We start from the raw sequence: 24,502 nt of genomic DNA on the forward strand, positions 1-24,502 counted from the left end.
CCCACATCCTCACTGGACAATGAGTCCCCCTCCTCATAAATGCCAGACACACCTCCAGGACGGCCTCACAGGGTCAGAAGGGCATACTCCCACATCACACTGAGGTGGCAATGAGTGCTAAAGGCCAAATAGCTTAACTTAAACCTTTTCCATTTTACTTCACGGTCGTTGTTTTGCTGTAATACATGTGGAACATTGTTTTGAAAAGTTCAAAAATGCATACATTTGGAGGTTTTAATAACTATCTCCCGTTTGTACTGTAGAAAATGAAAATACAGTCAGTGGCTGTGAAGTTCATATATTTAACAATGTGGTGAATTAATCAGGATTTTCTTTGGGGTGTCTCATCAAAACAATTGGACACTAAAATAACCCTAATTTACTTTTCATCAATGAAACAGAAATGTTGGACACACGACCACCTATGCCATACTTTGGTCTTACTGCTTTTTCCATCAAAAACTGAAAGTGATAATTCAACTGCTCACAAATCAAGGTCAACCCACTGCAGTTTTTAGTTTATCTCATGACGGTTAAACTGATAAGGATCACGATTGTTTCCATACGCTAACGCACATAACACCACACATTCTTTGTCAAGCACACACATGCTCACATGCACAGAAACAATAAAATAGTTAATTAACCACTGTTTAAAACAAATGTTTGCCCAAAGGTTGCTCAACTGCAAATTTCTCTTCCTTTAAATGTGAGATGTTGTAAACTGAGATTCCATAGACTCAGCTGAAGGTGGAGAGAACTCGTAAATGCATGTCTGACACAAACGCATAGAAAAAACATGACTTTTTAAATTTGATTTATTAACTGCATTTGACAGTTTTATAAATTTTGCAAACATAGTACTACAATGAGAGCTATGCCAAAAAATAAATAAAATTTTTCCTAATAAACAAATAGCAAAAGTCAGCAGGCTCATAATTTATACAATCACCTCTCAACCACAAAAATTACAAATACCTATACCCAGTTCACAAGAGCAAAGTCAAAACTCCAGGACCCATTCATCTGAATAGAATACGTGTATTCCCTCAGAAAGTACCAGAACACCAAACCCGTAGTACCTTTTCACAGTACATTACTATTTACACAATCGTTTATCCGTTTATGTACAGTACAGTATTATTGCCACTGAACAAGCTAGATTTAATTTCTCCTACACACATTTCTTGTTATAAGGAATAGAATTTCTGGTTTGGTGCAGACAGGTAAGAAGACTGAGATCACTTTCACATCAGTATGATGAATGTGAATAGCCACTGATGCCATCTCCAGTCTTTGTTAAGGTACATCTTCCAGCAGTTACTTCAGATTTACAGCAGGCCATCTCGCCTAAAAACTCAAAGTGCATCTCTATTACTATTTTCTATTTGAATTCCATAGACAGCAGAATTCTAAGATTACTCAGAAGTATTTTTTTTCTTCCTAACGTCCGGGGACTAAAAATAAATCTAAAATAAAGAATGAATCTAGATTTTTAAGGCACTTTCTCCTAAACGTTCAAATCCTGTGTGTGGACAGAGTTTTTCTGTCCAAACAATGTAATTTACCTCAGATATAACTCGAGTGTTCACTGTGCAAATGGTAGCATATATGTGTGTTTCACTCACAGCATTTGAAATCCCCAAGAGCAAGTGGAACGCTATTTTTGTGAGAAAGATTATCAATGACACCTTTTCTTGGAAAAAAAAAAAAAAAATTCTGCCATAATAATGCCATTAACAGGGAAAGACATACATTTCATTTTCTATATATATGAAAAATGAAAAGCAGAAAATTATTATATTTGAGTATTGACAGCCCTAATACAAATTAATTAATTAAATAAATAAATACATTGGATCAATTTATGGTTTGGCTGATCAGAGTAGAGAGTACTTGTTCACCAGCCACACTGTGGCTAAAAGTATCATCACTGAGGTCACTGCTGGGGATAAGGAAGCACCAGGTGAAGCCCAGTCAGCTGACCACCTGCGTCACATCGTCTTCATTCACTGTCCAAGTCCAGCTTAAGCAGAGTTTCCTGGCGGCAAAGAAAACACAGATTAGTTGACATACTGCACACCATAAGCCTTTTAACCTAATTGGAGCTGGTGACGCTGTGTTTAGCAGGGAAGATCCTGGAGTGCTTTCTAATAAAATATGACATATGTACAGAATAAAATAACGAATTTGACCCCTAATGGATTTTAAGACAGCAAAGCAGGACCTCCTGTGGTCACAACAACTTGGAGGTGAATACACTCAAATGTGTAAAAGTGAAAGTGAACTTCAGGAGAAACCTCCCCAACACTGCCCCCCTCCTCACTACGTTTGACTGGACTGTGTAAGTTATATAATCCCCCATTTTCTTGCACAATATCACAGGAATTAAGATCTGACATAAACACATTCTTTAGAAAAGCTCAGCAGAGGATGTACTTCTTCCCTGGGAGGGATGGTTCAGTTCCAATTATAAAGTGTGCATCTGTTTATGTTACTGCCTGATTAGGTTCGACCACCAAACTAGACTACTCAGATGAACAGTTCATTTGTGTGTTATAGTAAACCTCAATTAAATGTTGCTTGCTGGAATTGAAGGATTTCATGTCTGATCAGAAATGTATTATGTTTTATATTAAATTTACATCCCACCGTTTTAGCTGAAACGCACCTTGTGAAATGTTGGCATTTTAAAAGCCAGTGAATAGCTAAGCATCTTTGTAGTGTTGAATCGAGGTGGATCAACATCATTACTTAATAATGACACTTCAATGATACATGTGCACCTGCATTGGAAGTGACTGCTTCCTCTTTGGTCTGCTGACTCAAAGTTGTCTAAACTGCTGTATTGTAACTGCAATATACTTTCTGCCCATCAGCGTAACCCCAAATTTTTCTTCAAGACTGTTATCAATTAGTAAACATGACTTCAGCTGAAAGCTGTGAGAAGTGTTTTTTTTTAATCCTATTTTAATGATAAACCGAGTCAGTCAGAATTTCTATTATCCCTAATGTCATACATTCTAATGTTTGCCACACAATACAGAGCGCTCAAAGTGATTTTACTCCTAGTTCCCTACCTACATTTTTGGATATAGGTTCAAAAGTGTTATCCAACCTACTTGATGTAATGTAACCAGGCCTTCAGTCAAGTTAGTGAATCTCTTGTCCCCTGTCTGCTGCTAATTCTTTGCTCTTTATCCACCGGCTCTGTCCCTTACCATTTGAAAATAGTTTGTGTGCAACCACTGAGGCAACAGCAAACTTGAGGTGATAAGAGCATTTGCAGTAAGAGCCTCAAAGCTATGCAAGGAATTACCTGAGGAAATCAGTTCTGCTGAGTCAGTAACCACTTTTAAACCGTTTCTTAAAATAGATTTTTAATTGATGTGCCTTCCCTAATGTTATTTAGTTTTAGTGATTTATTTCTCTATTTTATTGCTACATCTCTACGTTTTTTTTTTACGTTGCTGTGCTCTTTTATTTGGAAACTATTCTATGCTTTTTACAGCACTTTGTAACTCAAGTTTAGAAAAGTGCTCAATAAAACAAATGTTCATTCAATAATATTTATACAGTATTACACCTACACTGTGCAATAACATGTGTATATCACCTACTGCCAAATATAAATACAAACAGACTGCATACACTATACATAGTCATTTACAGTACATAACCAACAACTGTATAAATGCACTCATTTATTACAGTTATAGTCAACATTTATTCCAGCACTGTTATTACTCTTCTACAATTTGTAAACAGTTGACAATGTTTCCTCCCAACCAAAATGATCTATATAAGACAAACTAATTACGTAGGCTCCATCTTTGACCTCAGTATAGCATTTAAACAAAATATTTACGAATTATTTCGATGTGATTTATTTCTAACTTCCACACATTTTATTGTTGCTGCTGTACATTTGGGTTCATATAAAAACATCATTAATCGAACACGTCCATTTTCTTTCCCTTAGCCTTGAATTCACACAAAGAATGAAACATAAAACGCGTTTTGTTATTCATGAGGTTTCTGAACTGATGTTGCGCAGCTGTTACAAAGCAGCCCGAGTCCTCCCAAGCTTTCTGATTGGTAGCTCGGTGGATTGAATGTGGTGAAACCACAAACCAAGAAGAAACATAACTTAATTAGGTGGAAACATCTGTAACTTCTGAGGCAGTATGGCTCTCCAGTATTCGGACAGAAACAATGCTGGTAGAAACAGAAACAATGGTGGCTTAACATCAAACCAGCGATCACAGAGGGATGGGAATAACAGTTACTCTTGACAATATTACCAAAAAAACACAGCGTTTAACCCAGCTCATCTGCATCATCACCATAAAAATGCCTCTGTGTGTGTGTGTGTGTGGGGGGGGGGGTCATCTTCTTACCTTGAGGTGACAGGTGTTGGGACCCCCTGGTGGCACCTGGATAATGAGTGGGTCCTGGGACTCTTTGAGGGAGAAGCTCTGGGCAATGAGATGCCTGGACGATCTGAACTCCTCTCTCCACCGCCAAAGACCCAGTCCCACCAGCAGCACACTGAGGAAAACTTAGAGACACACAGACAAGAAGTTAATTACTTTTTGGACCTCCATCCTCCGTCCTCTGAGTGGACGACCAAATATGTGGCTGATATAAGGCTAAAATAGGCTGCAACAGCTGGAGAAAGGGAGATGATCTATAAAAAAAAGTCTGTCTGTTTCCACAATAATCAATACTGCAGTAAAAGTAGGCTGTATAGCACTTTGAAACGCGGGACATCACAGAAGTGAACCTTCATATCCGGGCTTCTATCGGTTTGAGAATTTGACATTCAAATTTCTGAAACATATTACTTTAATCACTAGGTGGTTTTGTGGTCACTGGAAGCATGAAAAGCTTTCATGCTTCAGTTTTAGTTGGCATTTTCGTTCATATTGATTCTTTTAAATCAGGATGTGTGAACCTCTAAGTGGTGTCAATTGCTCAACAGGTCTTAACCAGTGTGCATGTGCACATTGATAGACGCTGTTGCATGTTCAGCAGGGAGTGCATGGGTCAGTCTACAAACATGACGTGCATCGTGACAGTATTCATTTTTGACTCACGTCAACCTGTATCTTAAGCGGAATTTTGGGATAAATGTCAGTCAATACTGATCTTTCTGTCAACATTTGCATATCCTTATTACATCAAACTGGCAACTAATAAAACTCTTATTTACCAAATTCTTTCCACATTTTTATAGGACTGTTTTAACGCCAGGCTTGATGATGACCCAACCTGTATTTACCCAGAACTTACCAGCAGTGTGTTTGTTGTTGCTAGAACTATGAAAGAAAAACAAAGGTGTTTTTCAGCAATATAATGATGAAGATTTGATTTAATGTGGAAAATGGAAATAAATCTTACTGATAAGAGACAGGATTTGGGCAAATGTTGAGTCAGATAACGCCAATGCAGGAATAAGAACTTCTTGAGTTTTGTTTAGTCGTGGTTCTGGAGAGACACAGCTGAACTCGGGACGCTCCGACATTAGGTCGACAACACACTTGTGCTGGCACACTTCCCCGGGGAGCCCACATCCAGAAGGCCCTAAGAATGAGCATAAGATACATTCAGCTGAAATCGCTTGGTGACAGAGAGATGGACCTCTGATGGTGTGTGCCTGAAAACAAGACTTCCCCATCAAGCCATCGTTTGAGGCATGCCAAATGTAGGTTCGTTTTAGAATCGTCATACCGTTTGGTTGAAGAACAGTATGCATGAGGACCACACCCCGCGGTGCTGTGAGATTTGTAAGAAGCACTTGAAGTTGTCTCCCATTGTGCTTGTCTGCTCGGCAGATGGAGCGTGTAACTTCTTCACTCCAATAAACAAAACCCTGAAGCAGAACAAATAACAGTGTTAAGAAATCCAAAAATAAAGAAAGGGTAAACACATAAAGCCAGTTTCCCTATTTGTTCCTGTTCTGCAGAAAGGTTAGTGGATTAATTAATGGCAAATTGTCAATATATGGTGCTTTACTACAATCAGACCAAAGCTGGACATGAAAAAACAGCGTCTCTCTTGCTCCCTTAGAGGGATTTGTAGAGTGACATAACACACATTATTGTTGAGGGTTTTGCTTTGTTAATTTTACTCTACAGCATTCTACTATTATTTTATTTTTTAAAGCTCATGGGCTTTTAGCTCACTAAAGCCTGTCTCAGCACGGTTAAAGGAATAGGTACTGCAGTCTCCTTTCAATCTGTAAAGTTTTACCTCGAATACAACAAGTCCAAAAGGCTGATCCAGATAACCATTTGATTCTACCACTGTTTTACGGGCATGGCCTTCAAAATTTATCCTGGAGATGCTTCTCATCGTCTGGTCAACCCAATACAGCAGCTGGCGAGGGACATCTGGAGGAAAAAGAAAAAACACATTTTGGGAGATACCATAGTGGCACCAAAAGGTTTATCTTGGTGGAGCTAGATGGGGTTTGAGTATTTTATGTTGGGGTTAAAGAAAAATGAATAGACTACAGCCCCATCTAGCACCACCCCGACGCTGCCTATGATGGACAAAAATAGCAACAGTGAGGGAAACCAATTCAAACACAATCCACTAAACGTATTATGTCGATCAGCACTCTGACTTCTGCTGAATTTGGATACTGTTCCTAGAGGAACCTGCTTTCCTTTTCATACTCCAAAGTATGTACACAGATTTGAAATGTAGAATTTAAAATTGTAAATGAGATCCATATTTTTTATATATACATATTTTACCACAACATACCTAGAGAGAGGGCAACAGGGTGGCGTATTAAAGAAGTGACCAGAGGCGTCCTGCTTTTGCCATCCAAACTAGCCTTCTCAATCTTTGGGGAGCTGCCACACTGAGCCCAGAACAGCAAACTGAAAAAATAGAAGTACTGCAATAAACAATTTGTATCATCCTGTTTTGTACTTCTCAGTGCATTGCACCTTTTGTATGAATTGTGCTTCATGAAAAAAGTAATACTAGTAGTGGTAATCACAAATATAACCGGTGCCAGCCTTACGTCTGCGTAAAAAGACAGACTAAGTCATCGGTCAATGTCACTTTCAATAGAGCCATGTTTACCATGCAGTTGCCATCTGATAATGCCATGTACTACCATGCCTTTCTCTGCGTCATGTGTTTGCCCACCTGGTCAGGGAAAAGCCTTTAAAACAAATATTAGATATAATGCTGCATGATACAACAATGTGTCTAAATCTGTGGCTAAATCGTTTAATAATCTTGCTATTGAGCAACCTTTCACCTCCCTAATGACATTAACTATTAATTGAAATGAAGTGTAAAGGCCTGGGCCTTCCTACCCTTGCAGAGGATCCACTGCTATCGCAGATGGTTTGTCCAGTCCTGTGATGAGCTGCCGCTGAGCCAAACCATCCAGCAGGCCAACGCTTAGAGAACCGCTCTCCATACTGGTCCAGTAGAGGAGGTGGTGGATCCAGTCCACAGCCAGGCCTGACACTGAACCTTGAACTTTCAGCAACAACACTTTCTCCTGTGGCTTTTCATTCGTGGAGACCCTAGCAAACATCCACGGTGGGAGGACAGACAAAATCCACAAAATGAACTTTGCGTTTCTTCGGTCCATCAGAAACCTGACTATGGCCCTGTTCTCTTGTTTACTCATCTAGCTCATAGTAACATGCAGCCTAAGAAAACCGTCAGTCTTGTTTGTTTTTTTATTCTGCCTCTAGCTACTCACATCAAAAAATTGAACGTTACTGTATTTCTATATCAGCTTGTGTTTTAATCACAGCACAGACAATAAGAACCAAAGTGTTTTGACCCATTAGAACAACTTTTTTCCTTCAATAATTAAGATCATGATGTCAGCATAATCTGAAATATTAGACTGTGTAATGTAAATGGTCTTTATTTTATTCAGTATTATAAGACCAAAATAACATAATGTGCCTTTTGGCATTAGTTTAAAAAAGGAGGATAAATTTAGCAGGAAACATTTGGGAGTTGTTTTCACAAGAGCTAGCAATGATGTGTGGGCATTTCCTTTATTACTGTATGTGTAAAAACATCAGCCCCTACAGGATTTAGCAGACCCTTTTTTGATTGTTCTGGCCTAAAAGGGCTGATTTCCGAACAGCTTTTCTTAAAAAAACCAAACCAAAAAAACAATGCAGGTCTTTTATTGAAAGGTTATGCAAAATTCACTGGGGAACATTTGGTTGAAATAATTGTTGTGAAAACAACAAAAACAAACTCCTGGAGCCACTGGAATACCAGTTGGTAACTCCTGTACTTTGAGACATGTTGAAACGGAAATGTGAGATGCTGAGAGTGGAGTACACACACACACACACACACACACACACACACACACACACACACACACACACACGCATGCATTTAATAAAGAGATTTTAACTTTGGTTTGGACTGGGACTTTTAGTTCATTAGGATTAGCCTTATCTTGTAACACAACCTCAAACCTCCTGTAAAAATGTGGTAAAATTTCCTGTTTAAAAAAGTCCTTTCTTCTTTGGTTTAATTTACGTAGGTATTGTATAAGTCACAATGTGAATAGCACTGCAAGTATATTTTGTGAGGCATTTTTCAGGTTAACCTCATTTATTCCAAGTCCTTTGTTGGTTCAATGAAAATGGCTTTTCACGTAACTAAAGCCACACAAAGAAACAGTGCAGCGGGATTAAATGACACTTTTCAGCCACGTTTACAGGACGTTACAGGACACGTTTCAAACTGCATGTCTTATGATTCTAGGAGGAAACCGGAGTACATGGAGGCACAGGTATGGAGAGAGCACACAAATACAGTAGAAAAGCCACATTCAACCTGCTGGTTATTCCCCAAAAAGCCTGCAATTAATCCAAAATGCTGCAGCAAGAGTGCTGACTGGAATTAGCAAGAGAGATCATATTTTGCCTTCACTAGCTTCTATCCATTGCCTTCCTATAAAATCTCAAATAGAATTTAAAACCCTGGTTCTCACAGCTAAAGCTATGAATGGTCAAGCTCCATCATATATAGAAGACCTCATAGTTCCATATCATCCCAGTAGACCACTTCCATCTCAGAATGGAGGCCTACTTGTGGTTCCCAGATTTTCCAAAGCTAGAATGAGAGGCAGAGCCTTTAGCTACCAAGTCCCTCTCCTGTGGAACCAGCTCCCAGTTCAGATTCAGGAAGAAGACACCCTCTTTATTATGAGGTCTGGGCTTAAAACCTTTGTCTTTGATAGAGATTATAGTTAGTTATAGTCATGTTGCTATAGGCTTAGACTGCTGGGGGAGCAGTCAATTTGTGCTTTGGAAGACTCCCAGGGAGAAGCTGCAGGACAGACACAGGGAAAAGGATGCCTGAACTATTCTTTATTCTGCTGCTAAAGTCCCTGTATCCCAGTTAAAGGATAAAAAGATGGATGGGAGTTGCCCATTTATTCACAGTTACCTGTATATAAAGCCTTGTTGTTCCTCGGCCCAGTACAATGTGCTGTTTGAGGCCAAGGCCGCCACAGGCCCTGGTCCTGGTAAATTTGGACCCAGTTTGCTGTACTCTGTACCAGGGATATTCATCCATCCCATTCCTTCGGATGAGGTGAATACAAGCTGAGCCTCATCTCCTAGGAGGACACACACACACACAAAAACAAACAAAGAATTTAGAAAATTTCTGATCTGTCACTAAAGCAAATGCTGGTTCTAACATGTATCAAAGTGACAAAACAGCCTGTTGTTAGAAAGGTTAAAAAAGCAAAAGTAGTAACCATATCTGTGAGTATTTTAAACTGGAAAACTAAAGCGGAATAACATGTCAGGCATAAAGCATGAATATAAAAGGGGCACACAAACAAAATACATTTACATTTAGTGATTTTTAATTTATATCATAAATGGAAAAACAATGACACACTGTATAAGTACTCTAACACAATGGGCAGCGAGTCATATGATGACAATAGTGATGTGACTCCACAAAAGAGTCTATAGACTTGTTGGAAACATGTGCTGCCATTGAACTGATTGATGTTAGTTCATTGTTGTACACACCTTCATACTGTAAATGAGTCAGTGTGTTAAGGTGGAACCAGCCCAACCGCACACAATTCTTGTGTTCTGAGCAAACAAAGTCACAGGTCTTATTAAACCTGCAACATATTGCTGATAACACACACACACACACACACACACACACACACACACACACACACACACACACACACACACACACACACACACACACACACACACACACACACACACACACACACACACACACACACACACACACACACACACACACACACACACACACACACACACACACACACACACACACACACACACACACACTAAAGGCAAATTTGATTGCTAGTGACAGCTGCTTCAACTAACAGAACTGCAAGCATTTCAATCCAGTACTATGTACACTGGACATTGTGAGACATCAGATACACCGATGTTCAGAGTAGAGTTAAAAAAAAAAACTGTCTTATTAAACAAAATAGTCTACAAAGTGGAACAGGTATTGGGACAGGTTTTGCATCTCTGGTTTGGTTCAAGCAAAGACAACGTGAGCAAATGCAACAGTCTGTCTCAGTCTGCTCAATCTAGATCTTTTTTTTTTTTTTTTTTATTATTTTAATTTAAATACACGGTTTATCTATTATTTTGTTGCCAGCCTTCACATATAGTATGTGCAAGTGGTATAAATGCAAGTAGAAATATTTTCAGAGAAGAAATGAAGCATTAGACCATTTCTGAATAAACATGTCCACTTTTGGAATAATGTGTAAATACAAATTGGAAACTGCTTAACCCCATTAGTTTGCACCTATTCTCACAGGTATCAGGTATCATAGTGGAAGTACATTGACTCACTTTAAATAAAAAGCCTTATAGCTAGAACGTAAGGAAATCATAAGACTTATAGTACTGAGTTGCTTGTTCACACAGCAAAAGGTCTTTGAGCAAGAAAACACTAAAGCCAAATTCTCTGTGAAACCATGAAGTCATCAGTTACCAGATAAACATGTTTTAATTCTGACCTTTGGCCTTGCATTCTCCAGTCTTGGAATTCATGTGGTAACTCTCGTGGCAGGCACAGGTCACGCTGCCGTTAGTGTGAACACACAGCTGATCACACACATCTCTCTCCAAGCACATGTCCACCTCTAAATGTAAGAATGGACAGTTTCAAGGACAATACATAAAGCCCAGTTTTACATGGAAGCAAACTTATATCCAGAATAAAAGACACGACTTTGATGACAATACTCCATAATTCTATTTTAGTGCAATGGCAAAAACAATGGATTAAATTTTTTGCATTTATTGGTCATCAAATCTGATTATCTCAATCACATGTACAGTATCAACACTTTACTTAAGCTAATAACACAAACTATATGTTGTGGCATTTACTTAGAGCTTGACTAAACTTTTTAGTTGAGTGTTTTCCTGCATGATAAACAATTATCTTCTGTTCAGTTTGCTCATGTCAGGTGGATTTTGATAAACTTCAAGCATGCAGTGGTGAGATCTGCTGTCATGGTTACCCTGTTTCATGAAACAGCATACAGCAGACAAGATTTCAGCATTTATAGCTGTTACTCTACGTGTGGTTTTTGCCTTTCATTTTATGTCATGTCGAAGTTATCTTAGCTGGCCAAACACCTGTAAGCAGAGTAGCTTCAGTACAAATGTATCCTACTTTGGACTGCTAAACATTTAAACTCTAGGATTTCTTTGTAACAATTTGCAGCTCATGCTAAATCATACTACAGGACCTGAGAGCTCTTTAAAAGCATAGTTCACGTCAGCAGATGCATCTCGTTAATTGCAAATAAGAAGCAAAAATGTCTGAGTTCATATGTATATAAGTAAAAGCCCTAAGGGGTTCACATACTTTTGTCTAACTTATACCGAATCGTTCTGTGACAACTTCAATCATGGAGGATAAAAATGTTTTTGGCAACAAAATTGTAATTATAATTTAGGACAAAATAAAATGTGTACAAAATAAAACCCAAAGTGTTCATGTGTACTTTACTTAGTAACCCCCATCCCCCGACAACTCACCCTCACACTGGCTGTCTGTGACCAGCCTCATGTTTTCGGGGCAGTGGCAGAGGAAACCCATTGGCTGGTCCACACAGTGATGAGAGCATCCTCCATTATTGACCTGGCACTCATCCTGAGCTGCAAGAAAAAACATTACATATCATCATACAAGGAAGCTTCCTGATATTTGATAATGAGATGTTAGGCTGCTTTGTTCGTTTTTATGTATAAACCATTGTTCAAGTTTTTACAGTGCAATGTGCAAAATGACAGGTGGTGGGTCAAATACAAGCTTATTTTAAAAGTGACCTAAGACAAGAAAAGATCAGAAAAAGATAGCAACTGGCATGTCTACTATTTATTGAAACACACAATGGAATGTGCCATTTGATCGCGTTTAAAATACCTGGAAGAAAACAGGCGTCACATTTTACAAGAATCCTATAATGTTCAGCAGTCAACATTTCTTCTTGACATGCAGATGCACTCAATTTAAATGTGCATGTGCAAACAGCTCTTTCAGACTCTCCCAGATATTAAAAAAGTACATGACATAAGAGCAGCTCAGTGAGACTGAACTTTGACTTATCTGTACATGCTTATCTGTACATGCTAATGTCACAGTATTACAACATTATAAAGGGCGGTTTGTTTGCAGGGATGATTCAGTGTTTTTTTTCCTCCTATAGTGAGATGCAATTATTCAACATGACTGCTGAGACCTGGTGATCACATCCACTGGATTTGATTTGCATAATATTAACAGACATTAAAGAGAGTCTCTGTCCTCTATGAGAACAATTTTGTTCCTTCTCTCATTTAATCCAGTTTGTCTTAATATATTCCTTAAAATATTCCTTAATAATTCCTTAAAGCAAAACAAAAGAAAAAACAAAACAAAAAATCCCCTGCAGGGATTCGCTTCCATTCAGTCACAAGGGTTCATCAGATAGATCAACAGAATCTTAAGCCGTCACCTCACTGCCTCTAACCATTTTGTTACTTTTCTAAACATTATCCTTCACACCTGCCAAGTTCAAGCGGCAACAGAAAATAACCAGCTTCTCTCTGAAGCTTTCATTTCATTGTTCAAACAATGATTACACAGCTTAGAAGTGTGTTCCTTTATTGAAATTTTAAGGACTGTTGTCTAGATAAAACTAACAAACAAACAAACAAAAAAAACCCAGCAGTAAACCATTTTTAGCCTTAACTTTTAATCCAACACAGGATTAAAAGGATTAATGGGAAACAGAAGTTTAAACATCCGCAATTCGAAAAGTCACACTAACCCCTGGGATTTAGCCTTATTGGTAAAACGTCATCTCTGTTTTGGCAAGTGACTAAGGTTTCACAAACGTTAATGCAGAAATGATCAATAAAATACTGGTAAACAGTTTTAAGGATCGGATTTTTGCAGTTTAAAGTGACAGGAAGATGAGAGTATAAAAATTATTTTTGTAATAAACGCTTTCCGGATCATGTTAGTTACAGGGGAATATGTGACCATTTAACAACATGCATTGTCAAAGCGTGAGTTTGCTTGTGGTGAATAACCACACACTTTAAAGACAAATGTATTTTGTAGATTTGTTTGGATTTTCATGGAAGAATAAGAAAACTTTTAGTTGTGTCTTTAGGATACAACAAAGTACAAGTAGGTCTACCAGTGAACACCAAAGCTGTTCATTTTAAGAGTCAGTGACTCAGTGAACCTACAAATATTTTTCAACCCTCAAGAGCCCATTTGAGATTATAAGTGACCCTACATGTCCTTGAGAGCAACTTTGAGCTGACATCAAGAATGTGTTATAAAGCTCTGATATAAAACAATAATTACATAAAACAATAGATGTTTTATTCCAAAAAGTCATTGAATGTCTTATATTACAGAACTATATTTAAATTGTACTGTATAAAATCTAATTTCCTCAACAGGCTGTTATAGCCTCTTTATAACACCTTCTGAAGTGCAAACGCTGTTACAGAACAATTTCCTACCTACAAGAACTGTAGAGACTCCTCATCAAAGATTTTTCTAGTTGCCCAAGATAGAGGATATTGGTTATTCAGGAACTTTCGCTGTTCCACATGTAAACAAATAAAGGGAACTGAGATCTGTTTGGCGAATGGTGAAAACCTTTAATGAAGCCTTTGTGCAGCGTGAAGCAGCACTATACTGCCCTCTGTTGACTGTACCAACTGAGAACTGTGGAGAACTGCACATCGATCCATGAATTTAAAAACTGTATTATTATTTTTACTGGATGTTGGAAGCTACCTGCAGGGATTCGCTTCCATTCAGTCACAAGAGTTCATCAGATAGATCAATTGAATCTTAAGCAGTCACCTCACTGCCTCTAACCATTTTGATACTTTTCTAAACATTATCCTTCACACCTGCCAAGTCCAAGCGGCGACAGAAAATAACCAGCTTCTCTCTGAAGCTTTCATTTCATTGTTCAAACAATGATTACACAGCTCAGAAGTGTGTTCCTTTATTGAAACTTTAAAGGACTGTTGTCTAGATAAAAGCATGTTTTAGACAAAGACACCACATCGAGATTAAGTGCAATATTTAAAACAAAACAACAAAAAACACTTTTGTAACTCTTTCATTTCTTCCAAGTCTTCTAGCTCAAGGATAATTTCAGCCCTCTTTGGACACAAAAAACAAAATCTGGCCTGGCCCCAAAGTGTGATGTAAGGTTCCATATTAACCCAATTACCTCTGGTAATGTTACGTCAAAAATCACGTGTACTAGTGTACAATGTTTACCGCTATAAAGTTTTCTTTCACTGTGGGGACCTTTGTAGCTCGTTTAGCAGAGCAGGCCAGACTTAAAATGGAGATTTGGAGACTTTGTCTCAGCACCTCCAGTACATGGACTGAACCGTTCTGTCCCAAAAAAATGTAAGTTTCATTCTTCATCCAACCAAAAATTATTATTTTCTTCAGTTGGTGCAAACAGAAATCATGCACTTGCTCCCTGCACAATTTTATTCCACTGTTGCACGTTTGAAAGCTAAAAACAAACAATAATAGCAAACTGTTATAACATATTGTTATGTCATAACCAAGTATGTGCAGGGGTATCACTCACCACAGTTGTCCTCATCACTGCCGTCAGAGCAGTCCCATGAGCCGTCACACCTCCAGGCATGACGGATGCACTGTCCGTCTCCACAATGAAACTCTGATGCTGTACACTTGGGAGAGGTCTGTGGGAGAGGCTGGCTAAAACCACACAACTCCCGAGTCTCATCCCAACCATCTTGGCAGTCTGACCGACCATCACACAGCCTGTTTCTGGGCAGGCATGTGTCAGACTGCCCACAGGAAACTAAACCAGCGGTGCAGTTCTGGCAGGAAGCCTCATCGCTGCCGTCGCCACAGTCATCTATGCTGTTGCAGAGTAAATGAAGAGAGATGCACCGTCTGCTGCGGCAGGCAAATTCACCCTTTTTACACCACACATGACCTATGAAGAGTAGGTAATGATTTAGGTAATGACAGGACAACACAAAGTTCTGAAAAGAGCTGCTAACATTAAACCTTTTGTATTTTTGAGCCTGATATTTAAAAAATATCTGGCTTTTAGACTGCTAGACGTTCCAGTATGTTCATCAGCTTGTTCCTCACTGTGTCCTTCTACTGTCTGCAGGTATTAATGAGCATGAACCAAAAAAATCAGCTTAAAGAGTTAAGAGGAACTGTGGAGTGAGGCAATAATTCTCAATGGCTTCATCACTATATAGCAACTTTAAAGCACTGTGACCCAAATATGTACTGAGCTGTTCAACACCTAATAATGTGTGTGTGTTTATTTATTTATGTTCCCACAAAAAATACTGAAATAAATAACATAACCGATATTATTTTACTGTTCTCACAGTGTGGTCATATGATTATGCCAATGTTGGCTTGGCCCCATTCCAAAAACACATTTTTAAACTAATAAAAAGAAAACACTCTAACACTACATGTATTTCACTTTTCGTGCAGCAAAGATGTCAAAGTCGTACAGACATTTGACTGAACTGGGGATACACTGTATTTTTCCACTGTCCTCAAGTCCTGCTGCTGCTGAATCTTATACTTCTGAAGGAAACAAAGTAAATCTTGTTTAGTTTCTGTATTTGCCTGGCCGAGAGCCAAACTACACAAGGTTAGAGTCTCATGTCTCTCCAAAATTCATACCTGCTGCTATTACCACATATATACTGCTGTGTTTATATTTTATCAACAAATCAGATCAAATCCTTTCAGAATATTTTTTCCTGCAGTTGATCTCATGACAAACAAGTAGCCTGTTGTTCTGAAAACAAAATCCTTCTGGAATTCAATTTCACTAATGATTTTAACAGGATTATGAAACAAAACCCTTGCAATGGCATTTTTTCACATAGTAGGACAAAATGAGATGATGTCTTTGAGCACAGAAATCTGAAAAGCCGAAGTAGGAAAAAAATCATGGACGCCCAGATTTAAAATAAAAATATGCACTTCCTGCATTCAAATAACACATTTTCGTTTTTTCCATTATCTGTACCCACTCATGCTTTCAGGGTCGCAGCCTGGAGCCCATCGCAGCAGAGTAAATTTTGTTATTCAGCTTATAAAACATTTGTGTTGCTATAATGCCTTTGACAGAGTAGTGACAGCTTTGATCTGTGCAAAACACTGGTTTATGTACAGTGCATTATTCAGTTTATGGTTTTGCAGTGCATATAACTCCACTACAGTTTTCTCCAACTCTCAGATGTTTTAAATTGAACTTTTTGTCAATGGCCCTCCGTTTATATAAATTTAGGACTAGTCTATCGGATCTTGAACTGCAATGAAACTGCGTATTTTCAGGTAATTAATTATTAAAATTCAATTCACAGTATGTCTTGACCTTTATGCCTTCAAATACTCTAAAATGTGCTACATTACAAATATTAATATCCCTAAACTACGTTTACATTTAGTCATTTAGCAGATGCTTTTATCCAAAGCGACTTACAAGTGAGGTACAAGGCAGCAAAAATCTAAGTCAAGGAGAAAACATCAAAGCAAAGTCCTGTCAGAAAAGTGTTTACAGTTTACGAGGAGCACGAGCAGAAAGGATTTTTTTTTTCTTTTTTTTAAAAAGGAGATTTAAGTGCATAGGAAGATGTGGAAAAAAATCAGTTTTACTACTAGGAAAAGTCAGTTTTACTTTCACTGTTGTCTTTGTGCTGCCAAAACAGATTATGAAAAGAAAACCATGCATGCAACAACCGTAGAATCAACACTGTACTCACCACAGCGGTGTTCATCTGAACCGTCTCCACAGTCTTTGTGTCCATCACACACACTCACCCTCGGGATGCACAAACCATTACTGCACCTGAACTCCAGGTGCTCGCTGCAGGCAGGCAAAGAGTGACCCGCAGCACCTGCATGTGCAGACAGAGTTCACCATTCCACTCATTTATGTAAATAGTCAAAAGGTACCGTGAAGGACAAGGCAGGGCAAGTACTAAAGTCTTTACAAAACACTGAGACATAATTATACAATACTAAACTACACATATACAGTCATTTTATTTGGGGAAATACATGATAAACTCATGTGGTGACAATAGGCCTATAAGATAAGACAGAGGTTATTGCTGAATTCACTGAACGCAAACTGCACCAAAGCTACTTTTTCAAAGCATTTTTCTTTCCTCACTTGCAGTGGTTTGCAACCCTGGTGATTGAGTACCCACTGCGGAATATCTGCTTCGGTGGTGTTCAGTCAACCAGAAGCTTAAACATACTAGTTCACATAGTCTTCCTCTACTCCACAACTGTTCTGATCTGGCATATTTCAGCTCCTGACTGAGTCAACACTCTGGAGCCAGGTAATCAGCAGTGGGTAGGATGGAAAACAGCACAGGGGTACTTGAGGAACACTTCCTATTGCATTTTATTGTATTGTCTGCTTGATTTCACATCTCAGTAAACCACTTTAGTCAACAACAGTTACTTTTTTTTGTGCCACAAAACTGACTGGTTTATTTATATTCCCATTAATAAATATGGTAAAAGCATTCGTGAAAATGATAAAAAGTCAAGTCAAAAAGTAATATAATTTTTGTTTAATGACTCAATGATCACATTTGGACTAATTGACCTTAGAGAACTACACTGAAAATGCACATTTTCGACACTTGGCTGCAAATACTTATATTTGATTATTAAATAATGTCTACATTAAAAAAAAAAGACAAACGTGTCCGAAAGTGACATTTGAATGTTGTACGTTTCGATCAAACACTTGCTAAAGCAAACATGTGACAATGCATTGAAAAAAGTCAAACAGTTGAAACGATTTTTTCCGCTTTATCTTGCCAAATCTGGTGCATTTTCTGGTACAAGGTTCAGACTGCAACAGCCTGGCTGCCAGTGACCTTAAATATTTACTGAGCAGCACTGAAGTCAAACACCAAGTTCAATATAAGCAGACTTCATTCAAACAGAGCTCGATCTGCCCGACTGTAACCTCCCAGTCCGCTGTCAATGAAATAACTCCGAAAACCACAAGAAGAATTTCACACACACACATGCACAAATAATCCCAGCAATTTACCCCAAATCTGAAGGCACATGACTGGGGCGATGAGGAGAACCAAAGCCCCAAGTTGTCCCATGGTCGATGTCCTACACGCTTACTCAACCCGTGGCGCAGAAAAATGACGCAAGAGTCGAGCATGTGTTAGCGCTGTGGTCCCACCGATACAGATCACACTTGTCACCGACATTCACTTATATTTTGTCGAGTTGATTACATACATTTAAAAAATATAATTAGAAAAGATACCCTGGATCCCCAGAATTACAATAAAAATATGCACTTAAAAAACAAAATACTGCTCGTCTTGAAGAAATTCAAGGTTATATCATCTTACAGTGAATATTATGGTAATTTTATTATTTAGAATTTGCTGCTTTGAAATTAAGCTGTAAACCTATTATACAGTTTGTTTGTTCAGTTCCTTTCAGATTACTTAAATACACACAAATTAACTGTTGTCTACCACACTTACATTTGAAACAATAAATGTGAAAAGCTGTTGCTTAACCCATTTTTAGTTAATAAATGTTATACTGATTCTACCAAAGTGTTGCAACAGACCCATCACCTTCGCCCTGCCTTTAGCTAGACCTCAGACCTCCTCTCAGGTAGCACTTTTTAGATGTTTTTACCCTAGCCCAAGTGATTATGTGTGAACAGAATCCAGTAAGACGCCGCAACAATTGCGTCCTCCAAACTGACCAAGCTCTTCCTAAACCCGCACCTCTCTACGAAAGACAAAACCTGAAAAGATTGAACAAAATTTCTCACAAATAAGTTATAATTGTTGCTATTCATTTCACTTCACTTTATTCAGTTACAGCATTTGCATCACAGTATGATCAATTGGATTTCATTTTGCCTCTATGAATTATTTCTATCCTTTTATATTCCCACAACGACTTCAGGCTTTCTGCTCCAAAGCATGCAGCAAAACTTAGAATTTGGGGTTTCTTGTTCTGGGTAATTTCTCATACCCATTGGTTTTTAGTCTGCCTCTGAAAACCCTCAATTTAAAGGACTACGTTGCTCCTGTATGCATGTCTAGTTTACAACTTTGTGAGGCTGAACTGTCAAATGGATCACAGATCATATGTTAAACTGGCACGTTTCTACTAATGCTGCATTTGATGGCACATTGGAGGTCAGTTGTCCTGCAAGTTAAACTTCAACAGTTGTGACACTTCTTTCTCTTTCTGTGGTCTTCTCTTAAACCTGGACTTAAAATTCAATGACAGTATCCACAGAAACTATTTTTAAAAATTGTGTCAAGTTAATGAAACATTCAAAATGAAGGCTGTTTATTTATATCAGTAAATAACTAGTTTGCATAAAGTCTGACTAAACTCCTTATCTTCATCTTCTCGCATTTTGTTGATGCATACAGAACCTCAGGTGACTCTGCAAATATTTACATGGTGTCTGCCAAAAATCCACTGGCTTTTTCACAGCCACATTCATTGATTACATTTAGCTTTGTGAGTCGTGGAATGATCTTACATTCCGTTCTCCGATGCTCAGCCAACATGCCTGCTATTTTGCTCTCTGCACCCAGTATTTCGAAACCTTTTTTCACACTGTGGCAAATCTAGTGACACAATTAATTTGGACTACGTTTTCATTTAGTCATTTAGCTGAAGCTTTTATCCAAAGTGACTTACAAGTGAGGTACAAGGCAGGCAAAAATCTAAGTCAAGGAGAAAACATCAAAGCGAAGTTCTATAAGAAAAGAATTTACATTTCATGAGATGCAAGTGCGTTTAACGATTGAACGTCTACAGTCATGACATCTACAGACATATTGGCACCCGTGCAATTCTGTCAGGAAATGCAACCCTTCTCTCAGAAAATTGTAAATGTTTTGGTATCCACGTGCTTATTGTTTTTGTTTGCCCTGAAACAACACAAAAACAAAACACAGAAGAAAAGTAAAACTTGATAAAAATTCACACAGAAATCAAAAATGTACTGGACAAAATTATTGGCGCCTTGTCAAAATTGTAAGTAATAATTGCTTTTCAAGTATGTGATGCTCCTGTAATTTGTATTTAGACACACCTGTGACGAGTAAGAGTTGTGGGCAATATAATAATCACACTTGCAACCATTTAAAATGGAGAAAAGTGTGACACTGAGCATGGACAAAATAAAGACGTGTAAACACAGACTGGAGATGGCTAAAACTTATGGGACAAAACCGCAATCCCTCTGGGAGAACGTACTGTGGACAGATGAGACAAAATTGGAGCTTTTTAGTAAAGGACATCATTTACAGATAAAGAAATTAGGCCTTCAAACAAAAGAACACACTCCCTACAGTCAAACATGGTGGAGCTTTTAAGATGTTTTGGGGTTGCTTTGCTGCTTCTGGCACTGGATGCCTTGACTGTGTCAATGGTATGGAATTGCACCTTCAAATCTGAATAACTTGGAGCAGTTTGCAAAAGAGGAGTGGTCCAAAAGTCCAGTAGAGAAACTAATTCATGGTTACAGGAGGGTCTGTAACAACTGGTTTCAGTAATTGTTTTCCAAAGGGGGTGCTGCCAAATATTAAGTTAAGGGTGCCAATAATTTTGTCCAGTGCATTTTGTGGGTTCTGTGTGGAATTGTATCAGATTTGACTTTCTTCAGTTTTTTTGTGTTGTTCCAGTGAAAACAAAAATATTTGCAACTGCAACAATAACAAGCGTTGCATTTTCTGACAGATTTGCAAGGGTGTTGTTATTTTTGGCTATGACTGCATTTAATGTTTGTTCCAGAGCATAAAAACAAAAAACAAACAAACAAACAAAAAAAAACAGACAAAAGCTTAAGCACATAACACATTTTATTCACGCATTCTATTGTACAGGATACAACCACCACTTGCTGTGGTCAGGCCTATTCAGCAGTTTTTGATGAAGACATTAGGTTGATGCTGAAAGGCTTTTTTCTGCAGCTCAGAGGTACGGCTGGTCTGTGGAAAGTGGTAACTCCTTATAAACTGCTCCTGGAGTCACTGGAACCTTTGGGACTTCAGCAACTTCACTAAAAGAAATCAAACCATGGTACTGAAAGATCTGGCTAAAACGTACAAATATTACATTTGAGTTATATTTGTTGTGGTTTGTCATTGTTTTATGAAACAACACAAGACAGAAATGCTTGTAGTTAAATGATCGAGTAATATCACATCTTTGGCAAGTCATAGCCATTGTTAAGATTTAAATTTAATCAACTGCTAAGAAGTGCATGTACATACATTCAGGCCCATACATATTTGAAAAGTACAGTAACCATAATCTAAGCACTTTCTGCTAACTTGTAAAAAAAAAAAAAAATGTAAAAATAAACACACCTAGTCCCAGCACAGCTAAGAAGCCCACTTGGCAAATATTTCTGAACCCAAAAAATGGATTGTAAATCCTACACAGTTTTTTTTTTAATCAATCAAATTGTTGCTTGTCTTAAGATTTGACACATGTTTTTATGCCAGATACCCTTCCCGCCGCCACCCTCGCCTTTTTTTTTTTTATCTGGGCTTGGGACCGTCATCAAGGTTGCCCTTGGTGGCTGGGCAAGGCCATACCTGGTGCAGTGGGATTTGAACGCCGCCTTCTGCATCCCAACCCATTGCTCTACCCCTGATCCACCAGGCTGCCTAACTGCATAAGAGTGTTTTGTTACATTATTAGTCTGCTATTAATGCAAATATCCTATGCTGTAAAAGCTTCCTAACAATGACGTTTGACCATGGGTTTAAGTAAGCACAGAAAATGAGTAATTAATTGGCAGTAGGTCTATAGTTGGTCTAAATGTACATCCATCCATCTTATGTTTTTACATGCTTATCCTGTTCATGGTCACTGGGGGCTGGAGGCTATAATGTATTTTATTGGTTTCTAACAATTCATTTTTTACATGAGCTGGTTAGCTAGCTGAAAAGGTGAGGGTGTTTATTGTAAAATACATTTTTATACAATGATCTGTATTGAGTTCACTCTTTCATTATCAGAACTTTCCTGTTAATACACAGGTCACTATTAATAATAACAATAAAATAAAAAAAAAAAAAGAGTAATCCTGTTGTTTACATTTACATTTAGTCATTTAGCAGACGCCTTTATCCAAAGCGACTTACAAGTGAGGTACAAAGCAAGCAAAAATCTAAGTCAAGGAGAAAACATCAAAGCAAAGTCCTATTAGAATTTACCTCCCAGTGGTGAGGGCCTTCTGTGACGACATGACAACTATGGGTGGCACTGACTCTCTGCGCCCATCTCTTGTGTAGTAGTAGTTGCTGGCAAACTTGTGGCTTGGGCCTTCTGGCAGTTTGGGTGGTGGCTGTGTTCTATAGTCAAAAAAAGATTTTACCTGCATGTGGGTTGTGAAAAAGGTTACACACAAATGATACCGTCACCTAAGAAGGATTAGTGCTACGTTTTATCAATACTCTATACAACGCGGTACCATCAGAGTGATGTCTAATCATTCTCAAAATAATTCTGCATGAGAACATGAGAACGACCCCAAACATGCTAAAAACAGTTAAAGAATAACTCTTACGCAGCTTCCTAAGCACTTCCTGTGCAAACAGCTCTACCTGTCAGGCACTCAGGTCAAACACAACTGAAATCTTTCACTAAATAGTACTGATTTTGCTTAAAACTAAAACCAAACTACAGTTAAACCTGAACCTTTTGCACAGTATTGTGTGAGTTGTTGTTGTTGTCTCAGGTCAAGTTGGAGGTTGCAAAAATAATAGTAGGAAGATAAGCATAGGATGATTATTCTCTCAAAGCGGATGACACAGGAAATTTTGCACAGACAACAACTGCTGATTCATTCGGCTCTTTTACAGATGTTAGGACTCATTGGGACATAGCATCCTGCCAATATATCAGTATTAATAAGGTGCTCCAAGAAACAATACAATGATAATTATATCTATGCATCTATTAGCAATGTGAGTCAGTAATTTATGGGCATAAGTTACCTCTTTGCAATCTCCTCATACCGCAGCTGTAGTTTGGATTGCAGTTCATGCTGAGAAAGAAAAAAAAACACCACTGAATTAATTATCTAAACAGTAACTGTCTTCATAACTGTGCAGTGTGTTCTTGGCTCACACTGATGCAGCTAACTCATACAAGCTAATGCTGTTTGACAATCTCAGGACCTGTTTTTAATTAAGATGGTGGTGGCCATCTTTAGCTTACATTAGCTTAAAAAACGTCCTGGTCCCAATTTAAGGTTTATCGGTGACTGTTACTTACCCCTGATAAAAAATTTCGCAGCCTTTGAATTATTTTGGTAGCAGTCGCCATATTGGCTGTTGTGAAGGACACAGGTCGGCTTCTTCTTCTTCTTCTTCTTCCTCTTCTTCTTCTTCTTCTTCTTCTTCTTCTTCTTCTTCTGTATTTCCAGTAGTTTCTCACATGTTACTGACCCCAAGCGGCAGGAAAAACTGCAACACTGAATTCCAGCTGTGTTCAAACGTTTGGGTGATAGATAGGGTGATACAAAAAAGCTTTCTTCTTACATACCTGAAACTTTTTAATTATAATCACACACTTTTTATTCTTTATGTAGTATATATATATATATATACATACACATTTATTTTTGTTTGTTGTTTGCCCTTTTGGCTAATCCCGTGAGTTCAGGGTCGCCAAAGCGTCCGAATTGTTGTCCGCATGTTGAATTTCTACCGGGCTTGGAGATGGGAATGGGCTGTTGGGGGTTCAGTGTCTTGCCCAGAGACACTTCGACATATAGCCGAAGTTTCATTAAAGAATTCCTGTGTAGTTGCTTTATTAGTACAATTCATTAATTACTACAATATAAAGCGTTTAATAAATA

At 38.2% G+C, this 24,502-nt stretch overlaps 2 protein-coding genes across 3 annotated transcripts; both read right to left on the reverse strand.

Moving 5' to 3' along the window:
• Nucleotides 1-800: 800 nt before the first annotated feature.
• LOC137131834 (low-density lipoprotein receptor-like) lies at nucleotides 801-18,865 on the reverse strand. 2 transcript variants are annotated; one of them, XM_067513634.1, is made up of 13 exons: nucleotides 18,677-18,838; nucleotides 17,364-17,498; nucleotides 15,179-15,556; nucleotides 12,093-12,212; nucleotides 11,060-11,185; nucleotides 9,463-9,634; nucleotides 7,341-7,556; nucleotides 6,775-6,893; nucleotides 6,256-6,395; nucleotides 5,734-5,875; nucleotides 5,404-5,586; nucleotides 4,401-4,561; nucleotides 801-2,041 (listed from the first exon to the last, which is right to left on the reverse strand). In XM_067513634.1, exons 1-13 carry the CDS (start codon nucleotides 18,735-18,737, stop codon nucleotides 2,006-2,008), a joined length of 1,989 nt encoding a protein of 662 aa, XP_067369735.1. In that variant the 5' UTR covers nucleotides 18,738-18,838; the 3' UTR covers nucleotides 801-2,005. The 2 variants fall into 2 exon arrangements, with proteins under 2 accessions (XP_067369735.1, XP_067369734.1); XM_067513633.1 differs by lacking the exon at nucleotides 801-2,041 and adding an exon at nucleotides 2,100-4,218 and having other exon boundaries at nucleotides 18,677-18,865.
• A 2,605-nt stretch (nucleotides 18,866-21,470) lies between these two features.
• On the reverse strand, nucleotides 21,471-24,076 carry ndufa7 (NADH:ubiquinone oxidoreductase subunit A7). Its single transcript, XM_067513635.1, has 4 exons — nucleotides 23,917-24,076; nucleotides 23,637-23,686; nucleotides 22,854-22,991; nucleotides 21,471-21,688 (listed from the first exon to the last, which is right to left on the reverse strand). The coding sequence occupies exons 1-4, from the start codon at nucleotides 23,965-23,967 to the stop codon at nucleotides 21,601-21,603; spliced, it is 327 nt and encodes a 108-aa protein (XP_067369736.1). The 5' UTR covers nucleotides 23,968-24,076; the 3' UTR covers nucleotides 21,471-21,600.
• Between the last annotated feature and the right edge of the window lie 426 nt (nucleotides 24,077-24,502).

Source organism: Channa argus, chromosome 8 (genome assembly GCF_033026475.1).
Source record: "Channa argus isolate prfri chromosome 8, Channa argus male v1.0, whole genome shotgun sequence".
Classification (NCBI taxonomy): domain Eukaryota; kingdom Metazoa; phylum Chordata; class Actinopteri; order Anabantiformes; family Channidae; genus Channa; species Channa argus.